Genomic DNA, 12,222 nt, shown 5'->3' on the forward strand with positions numbered 1-12,222 from the left:
CATCTCTTTCTTTCAATATAAACACTATAATTTTGACTAAAATGACACAAATCTATGTCGTTCAAAAGGACAAACATTAAATTTCATTATTTATTATAATAATATATGAGGCCAGCTCACAGGCTTTAAAGCTTAGTCTCATTAAATTAGGCTTGGGCTTGTTTGCTAAACAAGATTTTTTTTTAAAGCTTGAGCCCATTCTATTCATTAAACAAGTCAGGACAAACCAAGTTTAAAGCAAGCCAAGCCTTGGGCCCCTGACAAGCCACTCGGCCCATTTACATCCCTAGCTACATATCAAAAGGGGTGTGTAAATGGCTATGATGGCTCTACTTGTTTCCAGCTCATAAGATGAATGAATAGATGATACCCCTTCCATGGGAGAAAGGGGTAATTAGAGAGGAGACATCTCTCTCAAGCGTGGGAGAGAGGATGACCAGAGCTGTCCACCTAGCCATGTCTTCTCACTGAGACAAGGCATGTTGCCCTACTCTCAGTGCACAGTGGACAATAGTGTAGGGGTGTGGGAAAACTCATGTGATGAGTCTCTATGGCTCATCATGAGATGCTCTCTAGAAAATTCTAGAAGTAGGCTATTCAAATTGGGCCCATCTTGATGGTCTAAAAAAGGCATAAAGGGCTTCACTACCTATTCATGGCTGATATGGCGACTGCATGTTGTTCTCTTTTAGTTTCCTCTTGTTAATTTTGTTGTCTGTTGGTTAGGTTATTCATTATTAAAATAAATAAAAAGACATTCAACCAAAATTGAAAAATTGCCTTCTTTTAAGGGGCATTTGGTAGAGGAAAAAAAATTTGTGTCTAAGAATCACGATTATCAATAATATGTTGGGAAAGTAACTTTTTTGAAAATGTGACCAAAAAGTTGTTTGGAATGTCAAAATATTACCGAAAATATTAGTTCAAGTTTCCTAATTCCATGTTTGGTTGATCGTCGAATATTATCGAGAATGTAGGGTGGCACTAGTGGCGCCATCACCGTGCTATTGGTGCGAGAAGAAAAGCAAGCCTGGGAACGTTGGTGCCAGTGGCCCGTAGGCGAAAATATCTTTTTGCCTCTTGAGAATTTGGATGATATTTTGCCTTAAAAAATGTTCATGAATCAAAATACTGGAAAAATTAGGTTCTGGAATTTTTTTTCACAATCCTTATATCAACTGTGAATAAATAGAATTCTCAAAATCATTTTTTCGATAATCTAAAAAAAATCCATATATCAAACGTCTCTTTACTATTTGGTAAAATTGATAACAATATAGGATTATATTCAATTTAAAATACACTATTGACGATTTTTTCTTATAAAAAAAAGAATTGATTTAACAAAATATTAATATATTTTTACTTTAAAATAAATAAATATTTTTTATAAATATCAATGTCAAACAAATATTTTATATTTTCTAATATCGTCTTTGTATTTTATCCACTGAATTTGCAAAAGGTACATAAAGTCATAAGCTAATCCTATAATAAAAATGTGTCCCATCACATCCTGCTACCCTGCACGCATGTGTTATCTTTGCCAATAGATCAAAGTGGATAGGCTTATCCATCTTTAAACCACGTGGCATCACATAAATGAGTGGCAATTTGAGATGAGATGAGATTCGAGTAATACATAAAAAACGAGAGCATGTGTGAACCTTTGGCCAAAGAAGGAGAAGTGTAAACCATGGCTTCTCTGGCAAGCTTAGCTACAGTTCAACCAGCTAGTAGTGTCAAGGGCCTTTCTGGAAGTTCCCTTAATGGAACCAAGCTCTCTTTCAAGCCCTCTCGCCAGAGTTTCAGACCCAAGAATTTAAGGTACCTTTTGAATAGTATTTATTAAATCACTATGTCCCTCTTCTTCCTCGTTTTATAAGTTTTCTAAAAGCCAAAAAAGGCCCATTATGGTTTATGTGGGTTCTAATTTTATGTGAAAGCTTAACATAATAGGAGTGGTGCTGTGGTAGCAAAGTATGGTGACAAGAGTGTGTACTTTGATTTGGAGGATCTGGGCAACACTACAGGTCAGTGGGACTTGTATGGTTCAGATGCACCTTCACCCTACAATCCTCTTCAGGTTCGTCTCCTATGTGCACGTGTGTATATTCTTCATTTAATTAGAAATGAGCTTACGTATTATTAACATGTTTACGAGTGCCCAAAAAATATCATTTTTATTGATATGGCATTGTATTTGTAGAGCAAGTTCTTTGAGACATTTGCTGCTCCATTCACAAAAAGGGGATTGTTGCTCAAGTTTTTGATCCTAGGAGGTGGCTCCACCCTCGCATACTATAGTGCCACAGCTTCAGGTGACATTCTACCAATCAAGAAGGGCCCACAACTTCCTCCAAAGCTCGGTCCTCGTGGCAAGATCTAATTTAGTTTCGGAATTATAGCACTTTTTGTTTTTCCTTGTCTTCTTTTGAATTGAACATGTATATCTCTGCTTCATAATGTGTAAGTATATATACTCATAGCCTACTTCTATTCAAATGATGTTGTTTATTCCCAGTCTTATAGAATGACATTGCTTTAATTTTCAATTGAAGCAAAAGACAAATTAGTATGAGCTATTTGATTGGGATGTTGGTCTTAATTTGGTATTGAGAAGTGTTTCTAATCTGGGCAATCTCTATTCTATTGGCAAAAACAATGTCTATTTCCAGTGTAATTGAGTTGCATAGTTTGGGCGCTTTTCTTTTTTTCTTATATGTAGTGTGGGCTATTTGATTTGATTGTGAAGTTGGTCTTAATTTGGATTTGGGACATGGCATGGAGCAAATATAGGAAATTAACTTTCATGAAAGACTAAGGTCTCTATGAAATCTTTTTTCAAGGTCCGAGCAATTCACTAGTTTCACTCTGGCAGAGTGTTTTAGATCACCACATAATAGCAAAGGATGACCAATAAGAATGAAACTCAACATCTTTTTAGTGACGAAGTTCATGTATCAGATGAGTCGATTGGCAATATTTTACTTACTCACTTAAATTCCTGGCGTTTAATTCAATGATACTAGTTTATAGAAAGCAATACTAGTAGAAATGGTATGTTAACACAACATTGGTCTGTGAGATTACCACAGCAAGATGTCTACATTAAAACTGCCACAGAAAGGAAAGGTCATGGGGAACAAAAGTCACGGTACTCATGGTATCATCAAAATCTGACCAATGCTTCAAAGCCGATGATTTTGTATCATCATTCCTATGTACAAAAGGAAAGAATTGGTGTAGAATCAACAATCAAAAGTCCAACAAACACCTCTATGGGTCTAATAGTGCTTTTGAAGACCAAGCTTCTTACTTTAAAATTGTTTTCCTGTCATCTTTCTCATTCCTTCTGACACGTGTTTTTAATGTCGAGATGTTGGACTTCTCAAAACTCCCAAGTTCTCAAGGTATGACATCTTCTTGGTGATTACGTTTGGAATTTTTTGTTGCTTTGCATCAACGTCATTGTAAAAGTCATCTGAAATTGCAAAGGGGTCCTTCTTCATGTCTGAGTCACCTTGATCAGAGCCCCAACCCATGAAATCTGATAGTGTCATTGAACAAGGTGTTTCTGCGCCACCCTTGTCTATCTCTTCTCTTGGACTCGGCTTTGAAACTGAGATTCTGCCAGCGTTCCTTTTTCCTGTTGGATTTTGAGTTTGAACATCTGCGTTAAGTACATCATCTATTCTTGAAAGTACCGTAAAGGCCAAACTTTCCAATATTCTTGAATAGCTTTCAAGAACAGCTTGCCCCACATCCTGCCAAGATAACAATGATAATTAAATACAATAACAATAGTCTTTTAGATGAACCAACCAACCTTTTCAGACTCATATACAAATTCATGCAACACAAAATGAAAAAGAATCTAGTTATATATGATGTTATGTCTAGATTTTAAAGACATATGAACCACTTCATTCAGTTCATTGCAACTAAGTGTATGCAGATATTGGACAGAACTCAAGCTAAAAACTGGACATGCTCTTACCCTGTTGAATTGGATTTTGCTTATATCCAGTGAAGATTGAGGAGTGCCAGGGAAACGGTGCTTTAAGAGGAGTAAGATGGTTTCTGCTCTCTCTTCAAAGAGCTCTCTTTTTTCCAAACTAACAGCAGAACCCCAAGCAGATTTGGAATCTTTTTGGTTCATCTTCCGCCTCCAAATCACTATTGATGCTTCAATTCTGTTCTTGAGATCTAGGATTTTATGCTCTGATGATAAGTCCATGGTTGATAGGAACTGGTCAGGATCAAAAAATTCAACTGTGATACTCCTGTAGATTGAGTCTCCCAGACTTGCTCTGCCATTCTGTAAAAAGAAGAAAAGAAAAATCAAACATTTATGTTGTTTAAGATTCAGAATACTGATACAGGTACTAACTTTTAAAGGAAATAGTACTTCTTTTTGTCTCACCTTGGGTAGGGATTCAACATAGCTTTCCGGGATCTCCATTTCTGTTAGAACTTGAGCATTTATTGCCATGGCTGCTTTGAGTACTTGTTGTACACTATCTTTCTGATACTGCAGAAATTTTCTAGCCACTTCAGATAGACCCTCTGCAGGAACCTTAGGTGTAGGTAACCACCACTTATCATCATTCATTGTCTTTGCATTGTCTTGATCTGAATCTTTCGATACATAATAGAACTCTTGTTGATCTTTGAAGTTATCCAGACAATCCTGCATCATCAGAAATTGTTCAAGATAATTAACAAACAACTTAAACCTATAGAAGTAACGATCATATTTAGCTCAAGAGGGAAGGTATGAGTGGACATGGTTAGTGATCTTACAAGAAGCATTGCATCAAGCTTGCGCAAGGCGGGGATATTCATGTGGAGATCAGTTCTTTGTCGTGTTGTCATAATCTATTCCATCGAAGATGAGGTCCACAATCATATAGCAATTATGAGGATATGATCATAGTAAGAATAACATAAAGAGAGAGAGAGAGGGTTACCTCCATGTTTGAACCATCCTTGGATTTTTGTTGTGAAGGAACCATTTCAACAATGTTATCCGTGACAGATAGAAGCCAATCAATTTCTTTTCTCCATCTTGCTTTCCTTTCTGCCGGCATTGGTTCTAGGCGTTTTTGTTCACCAAAAATAGAAGCTGCATTCTCAATGAGAAAAGATTATAAGAGAAAATGACAATATCTTAGCTGAAGGAACGAGTCAAATATTTTTCCATCACATAAAAAGAATGCAATGTCTTAGCTGAAGGGGAAAGAAAGCCAAGAAGTCAACGCACCAGCAAGGTTTGTGAATGCATTTGACAGTGCCAAAGCAGAAGAAACACCCTTTCCTCCACCGGACATGTCCTCACCCAATAGCAGTTTGGCAAATCTTTCCTTCATCTGTTCCATCTCTGAATTTAAACCAACCATGAAAATCAAATTTTGTAGATAAAATTCCACAGTGACAGAATTTGAAGATATTAACAGTAGAGATTACAAATTTGATTAGCACTAGTTCTTACCTTGCAATAGCTTCTCTTTGGCTTCCTTAGCTGAGATTTCCTCCTTGCTTATTGTCCTTGCCTTGGGAACCTTCTCGGAATTTGATCCTTGACTTCTTGATGACGCTGCATCATCCTCTGTAGGATCTAACATGCTAGCAGTCTCAACGCTCAAGCTCTTAGTATGCCTCCCAGTGCTCTCAAACATCCCTCTGAAATTAAACAGTTTGGACCTGTAAGTTTCCTGTTCTTGTTCCACTGCTCGGACCATGTTTTTTTTTTTTAAAAAATTTTCCGAGGAAAACTTTCAAGGGGTGAACAAGCAAGAAAAAAACATGGGGTGTCCGAGACCCTGTGGGGAGAGAAGGAAAATTGCAGGGGGAGAAGCCAAAGTAACAAATGAAATGGGAGTTTTTTTTTGGAGTTTGTGAGTTTGACAAAAGGGTGGAGGTGATTTGTTTGATGGTTTTTGTGTTTTCTTTTTTGAGCTTAGTTCCTTGAACGTGGGGTGCATGTTGTAAGAAATGGGATGGGTTTAAGAGTGAGAGAAACAAAATTTGCATTATTTTTTTTGTTAGGAGAAATTTCCTTTGGTAGGGATTTGGGAAATTGGATGGTTGTTGGTTGAGGTTCTAATTTAAGGTCAAAGATAGCTAAAGACAAGGGAAGACATACATGCGTGCCTAGCCAATTTCAACTGTTTTAGTGAAGTCCAAAATCTTACTAAGTTTTCTTTTATTTTGCCACCTGCACATATCTTCAGTCTTTTATTTGATTTGTGACCATATTATATATATCCTGGTCCTGCTATTTCCTCCCCTGTCCTTGCAGAAACTTTTGAGTTGGGCATTACAAAACTTCTTTACTTTGTTAATTTAAAATTAGTCGCATAATGATATAGTTTGGCGGTAAAATTACTTAACCGTAAGACTAAAAATAACTCAATTAAGTGACTATTTAATTAAATATTTGGTCAAAAGAAATTTTATTTTTTATATTATGCTCTAACATAGTAAAAATGTTGGAATTCTTATATGGAATTCTAGGTGTAATGAATAAGAAGTTAGTTAGGAATTCTTATATGGGATTCTATATGGAGTTCTGAGGAGGGTTTAGTTAAAAAGTGTCTTTGTACTAGTGACGCTATTCGTTCTATTCCGAGAAGCAATTGTCCGATTTCCTTGGAAACTAGAGAAAGGTTCAAAGAACAAGAAGAGAAAGTATTCCAAAGAGAGTTCCAAGAAAGATTCATCCAAGAAGTTCAAGGGAAATTGTTGGAAGTGCGAAAAATCTGGCCATCATGCTAAGGATTGCAAGAAAGGGAAGAACATAAAAAAGAAAAGTGCAACACAAGCCAATATGGTTGAATCTACTTCCTATGGGGTTGAAGACATGAACCCGTTGGTTGAGGTTTTTGAGTGTAACCTTTGATAGAGTAGAAAAAAAATTTTATCTGGGAATCTCGATTTTCAAAAATATGATTTTTACATTCAGTTTACCATAATATCCGAAAATACAAAATTTAGAAAAATTCAATTTTCCAAAAATTCTGAAGAATTCCACGTACCAAACGTAGTGGCAAACACTAAGGAATTCTGGGTGGACACTAAAGCCATGAGACATGAGTGTGTGAATAAATACATGTTTCATGAGAATAAGGGCACCAAATAAAAGCATATATTGATCAGAGATTCATCACACACTGTACCGATAACAGTAACATATATTTTATGAGAATTGAAGCATTTAATCAACAATGTTAGTTGAATTAGCTTCCCCGACACTCTTACATGTTAACACACAAAAATAAAAATAAAAAATCACTAGAATGTCACAATTATTGATAATAATGAATAAGCAACAATAAAGATCAATATACAAAAGAACTCTTGTAACAATGGTAACTTAAACAACCTATTAGTATATTAGTCACATAGCCGATTCAAAGAGTCAAAGTTTTAGAGATACCAGATAGAGCCAACTCATCTTAAAGAGGAACTAGGGTTGGGTTAAAAAAAAACATCACTAGAATATCACAATTAGTGATAATAATGGATAAGCAACAATAAAATTTGAGATCAATGCACAAAATAACTCTTTTAACAATTGTACCTTAAACAGCCTATTAGCATATTTAAACAACAATTACAACAATGGCTCTAATTTCTAACATGCATAGTACTTTTAGCTTTATTTATTTTTTTAAAATATTTTAATCAGTTCATCGTTTCCTTGATATTCGGGAGGTCATAGGATTAAAGTTTTGAATCTCTCTCAAAGACGATACTGAGAAGGATTGAATACATGTTCTCACCACCACTTACTCAGTTTAATGGCACCAATTGAACTACCATCATTTAATCTTTTTGCTTTATTTTAAATACATATGCATAAGCTGTGAATTTGTCTCCAATTTCACAAACTCAAAAAAAAAAGAAAAAAGTTATGTATAAAAAAACAGAAAGAGTAAACATTACTAACTTAGCTGACCTTTTTTGAAGATCCAAGCAACTAGTTATAGAAGATGATTGTACAATGCCCATCTCTTCAACAATGTTCCTCCAAGGCAAAAGAAAAAATTCCCCCTGATAACAAGGTGATTGTTCTCGTATCACTTTGAGTTTGTTGTTTTTCTTTGTCTCCTTCTCTTTTTTTCTCTTTATATACTTGGATCTTTGTCCGTTTCTATTTTTTTAGTAATCTAGTGTTTCTGTATTTTTGGGAATTTTACGATATTAATCTCCCGAATCATAACCAATAATCTCATGATTTATTGCTGATTTAAAGGAAAATGAAAAGAAAAATTGATCAGACTTTTTGAATGAAATTAAAAAGGGAAATCACCTTAATTTTGTACAAAATGAATGCTAATTTATTATTGATTTGTTCACACTTTTCAATTAGAATAAAAAGGGAAACATTCCTCTAATTCCTCTAATGTGACCTCGTGATTGATTGAATAAGAGCGAAGGTGACATATTTTACCAATATTATTAAATCCAGCTCAATTATTAATCCGATCAATGTATTAGGTTATTGGATTACTGATTTAACTGTATGACTCGGTAAGTATATGTAAATTTATAATTTATATTAAAAAATAATAAATATACTCAAATACATATAAAAAAATATATCAATTCCAAATATTTTAATATAAAAAATAATAAATTATACATCATTGTCCAATAAAAGATTAATCAAACATATAATACTTGGGATACTAGTGTTTCATGTTTCATAGAAAAAAGTGAACCCTAAAAAAATATATACAAAGAAACAAAGAAATATAGGATACGAGAGTTGGCTACATATATAAAGAAGTTTTGCTCAGAATTTCCATCCAAATAGTCTAGTGTTTCTGTTACAGTTACCATGTTGTGGAACAACGGTAGCAGCAGTTAGGGTCTTAGGGAGTCTCAAGAAACTTGTAACTATAGTCTGTTAGGAATTGCGTCATTACAGTTAGTTGAAGGCTCACTCCTTTATGGGCTTGTAGCCCAATGTTTAATGTCATAGCTTTGAAACCAAGCCTAATTTTTATTTTTATTTTTAATGAAAAGGGTTAGGTTATCGGTTGAATCAACTGGATCACTGATTTTTATAAAAATCGTCCGAGGGTCGCACTAGTTTCATTACGTAGCCGATTTAATATGAAAACTAAACTGATTATATGATCAATTTATCAATTTTCGGATCAACCCGCCCTGCTCGATCCTATTTTTTTAACATTGAAATAAAGTATCATTTTTTTTGTCAGGCATCATATTTTTTAATCATGTGTCCTTTATATAACGCTTGTTTCTCTTTGTCTCACTCTCTCCTTTTCTACCTATGTGTTTTTGTGTGTATTTGTCTTTGTCTCCTTTGTATTCTTGAGTATTTTACGGTATTAATCTCCCCAAATCATGTCCAATAATCTCCTAATTTATTGCTGATAGAAAAAAAATGAAAAAATTGATCAGACTTTTTGATTGAATTAAAAAGGAAATCACCTTAATTGTGCACAAAATGAATGCTAATTTGTTATTGATTCGGTCAGACTTTTTAATCGGAATGGAAAAGGGAAATATGTCTTCATTGTGCCCTCATGATTGATTGAACGAGAGATATTGTCTCATTTTTTTGTGCATCATATTTTTTTGTAATTATTTATTGTTCATTTTTTCTAAAGTCATTTTAAATAATTTTATCTAATGTTCACTGAAATAATATTGTTTTTGGGCAAAAATTATCATTGTTATTAAACCAGACTCGGGCATCGACCCGGTCGGGGTACTGGGTCACTGGTCGGATCGGTGGGTTACTGATTGAACCGGTTGACCTGGATATATATAAATATATAAAAATATATATAAATATGAACATATAAATTCAATTATATTCTCCATATCTAAAATAAATTAAACAAGGTTCATTAAATAAGTTCAAAAACAAGAAGCATAAATAAATAAAAATGCATGCTATTACTATGTCAATTTAAATTGCAACTCAGAATCCCTATAAACATATCTCTCAATGATATTGAACTCATATTTTTCAAATTCAACTACATTAAAAATGACATATTTCACATTCTCTTAATTTATTACTAGTTGATTACCCGAGCGATGCACAGAGAAAAAAAAAATCGGTTTGTTTGTCCCGTAAACGAATTAATAAGAAAATCGGTTTGTTCGTATGACATAAACGTGTAACTTTTAAGGTAGGAACAAAAAAAAGAATATAATAATTTAAACACAGTAAATTTCATGGTTGACAGCAAAATCTCCATTAAAAAAATATAAATGTCATGTTGACAGCAATATAATAAGAAATATGCCCAACCGATACTCACAACAGTTGTAAAATATCGTCCGCCATGCACTATTGGTATTTGCTGCTGTTCGAAATGAATCATAAACAAGGGATAGGATATTGTGACACACAAATAATGTTACGCACAATGTTACGACCACATCTTAACCGTTGATTTCCGCCAATCAACGGTTATCATTTTTTAAATCAAACTCATTAATTAATTATTAATTCGCAATAAATAATAACCGTTGATTGACAGAAATCAACGGTTAAGATGTGGTCGTAACATTGTGTGTAACATTATTTATGTGTCACAATATCCTATCCCCATAAAGAATAAATAAACAATATTTGGAAAAGAAAAAATTATTGAAGGGAATTATATAGTTTAGGCAGATGAATAATTCAGAATTACAATGAAAAACCTTGACTCTGAAAAATGACAAGGGAATAATATACTGATTGTGCCTCGAATACTGAATCTGCATAACAATAAAAAATTAGCAGAAAAATAGGCATAACAACTAAAGGGAATCAACAAAGAAGATTAATAAATATTTTCTGATAAAAAATTGAGATCTTACTTGATACCAAACAACAATGTTATCTCTTTGTAGAAATAACCAAGTATACTACACTAATCTTTGAAATACTTCCTTGTAGACGATGTTAAAGGTAGTATTTGTAACGCAACCATTTTCATCAAGTATCAGCATCTTCAATCCATGTCTGCTCTTTACTCTAGATAGTGCCACATATAATTGCCCATGAGTGAAGACAGACCTAGGAAGATAAATGCCAACATGAGACAGCGACTGTCCTTGACTTTTGTTGATAGTCATCGCAAATGAAACTACCAAGGGGAATTGTCTTCTTTGGAAGTTTATTGGAAATGTATGACCCGATGGGCTGATCGTTATTCTAGGGATTAACACAGTATCTCCTATATTGTTTCCTGTAAGAACAATTGCCTCAACAACATGATTCCCCAACTTTGTAATAAGTAATCTCGTATCGTTGCATAAACCTCTTGATTGATCAATATTTCTCAATAGCATCACCGGTACTTTAACCTTCAAAGTTAATTTATGATCAGGAATCCCCGAACATGAGAATGTATTTAAGATATCAGGGGAGATTTCGTCATCCTCAAGAGATGAATTACCGTCTTGTTTCAAAACCTTATCTGAACTCAATAATGTCCTTTCTTCACCCGGAATCACAGCCATTAGGTGCTCGTTTAACATGGCAACATCGGACAATTTAGGAGTCAGAAGAGCACGTTCTTTAAAGAAAGTAGGATCTAATATATTATCCATAAGATTCGGGTAAACAAAATCAACAATATCTGAAAGTGGGTCTTCTGAACCTTTGATCAACAATTCATCTGGAATTGTTATAATAGATTCTCCATCAACATCATCCCCAAGATCACCATCTCCTATTTTAAGCAGCCACTCAGAAAATTCTTTTATTTCCAACAAATTATTAGTGCTACTTCCAGAATTGAGACACATGTTCTTGGTCAAAGATAACAGATGACAATGGGACCATAGATAGGAAGAATTGATGGTTGCATGAACTATATCTTGTCTACTGCCATTTGGAATGACAGGTAATATTTGCCGAAAGTCACCTCCTAGAACGACAACTTTTCCACCAAAGGGCATATCAACACAGCTAAGAACATCTCTAAGTGTTCTATCAAGAGCCTCAAAGCAAAATTTGTGTACCATCGGTGCTTCATCCCAAATGATTAACTTTGTTTTTTATAACAACTTTGCCAAAGTAGAATTTTGTTTTATATTACATGTTGAATCTTCGGTGATCTGTATAGGAATACGAAATCTAGAATGTGTCGTACGTCCTCCAGGAAGAAGAAGTGAAGCAATTTCGCTAGAAGCAACATTAAGCACTATTTCAGCTCGAGATCGAACAAATGCTGACAG

At 34.3% G+C, this 12,222-nt stretch overlaps 3 protein-coding genes across 3 annotated transcripts; 1 reads left to right on the top strand and 2 right to left on the bottom strand.

Annotated features, from left to right (window-relative positions):
- The first annotated feature begins 1,655 nt into the window (after positions 1-1,655).
- Positions 1,656-2,517, top strand: LOC133303433 (photosystem I reaction center subunit VI, chloroplastic-like). Its single transcript, XM_061503344.1, has 3 exons — positions 1,656-1,827; positions 1,960-2,086; positions 2,210-2,517. The coding sequence occupies exons 1-3, from the start codon at positions 1,697-1,699 to the stop codon at positions 2,387-2,389; spliced, it is 438 nt and encodes a 145-aa protein (XP_061359328.1). The 5' UTR covers positions 1,656-1,696; the 3' UTR covers positions 2,390-2,517.
- Positions 2,518-2,729: 212 nt separating this feature from the next.
- On the bottom strand, positions 2,730-5,744 carry LOC133303432 (rop guanine nucleotide exchange factor 12-like). The gene is made up of 7 exons (XM_061503342.1): positions 5,495-5,744; positions 5,267-5,383; positions 4,974-5,128; positions 4,807-4,881; positions 4,427-4,693; positions 4,001-4,321; positions 2,730-3,767 (listed from the first exon to the last, which is right to left on the bottom strand). Exons 1-7 carry the CDS (start codon positions 5,742-5,744, stop codon positions 3,369-3,371), a joined length of 1,584 nt encoding a protein of 527 aa, XP_061359326.1. The 3' UTR covers positions 2,730-3,368.
- A 5,161-nt stretch (positions 5,745-10,905) lies between these two features.
- On the bottom strand, positions 10,906-12,009 carry LOC133303437 (uncharacterized). The gene has a single exon (XM_061503348.1). The coding sequence runs from the start codon at positions 12,007-12,009 to the stop codon at positions 10,906-10,908; it is 1,104 nt and encodes a 367-aa protein (XP_061359332.1).
- Between the last annotated feature and the right edge of the window lie 213 nt (positions 12,010-12,222).

The sequence above is a fragment of the Gastrolobium bilobum genome, unplaced genomic scaffold (assembly GCF_033153095.1).
Source record: "Gastrolobium bilobum isolate Gb01-03AN ecotype WA unplaced genomic scaffold, APGP_CSIRO_Gbil_v1 utg8714, whole genome shotgun sequence".
NCBI classification, from domain to species: domain Eukaryota; kingdom Viridiplantae; phylum Streptophyta; class Magnoliopsida; order Fabales; family Fabaceae; genus Gastrolobium; species Gastrolobium bilobum.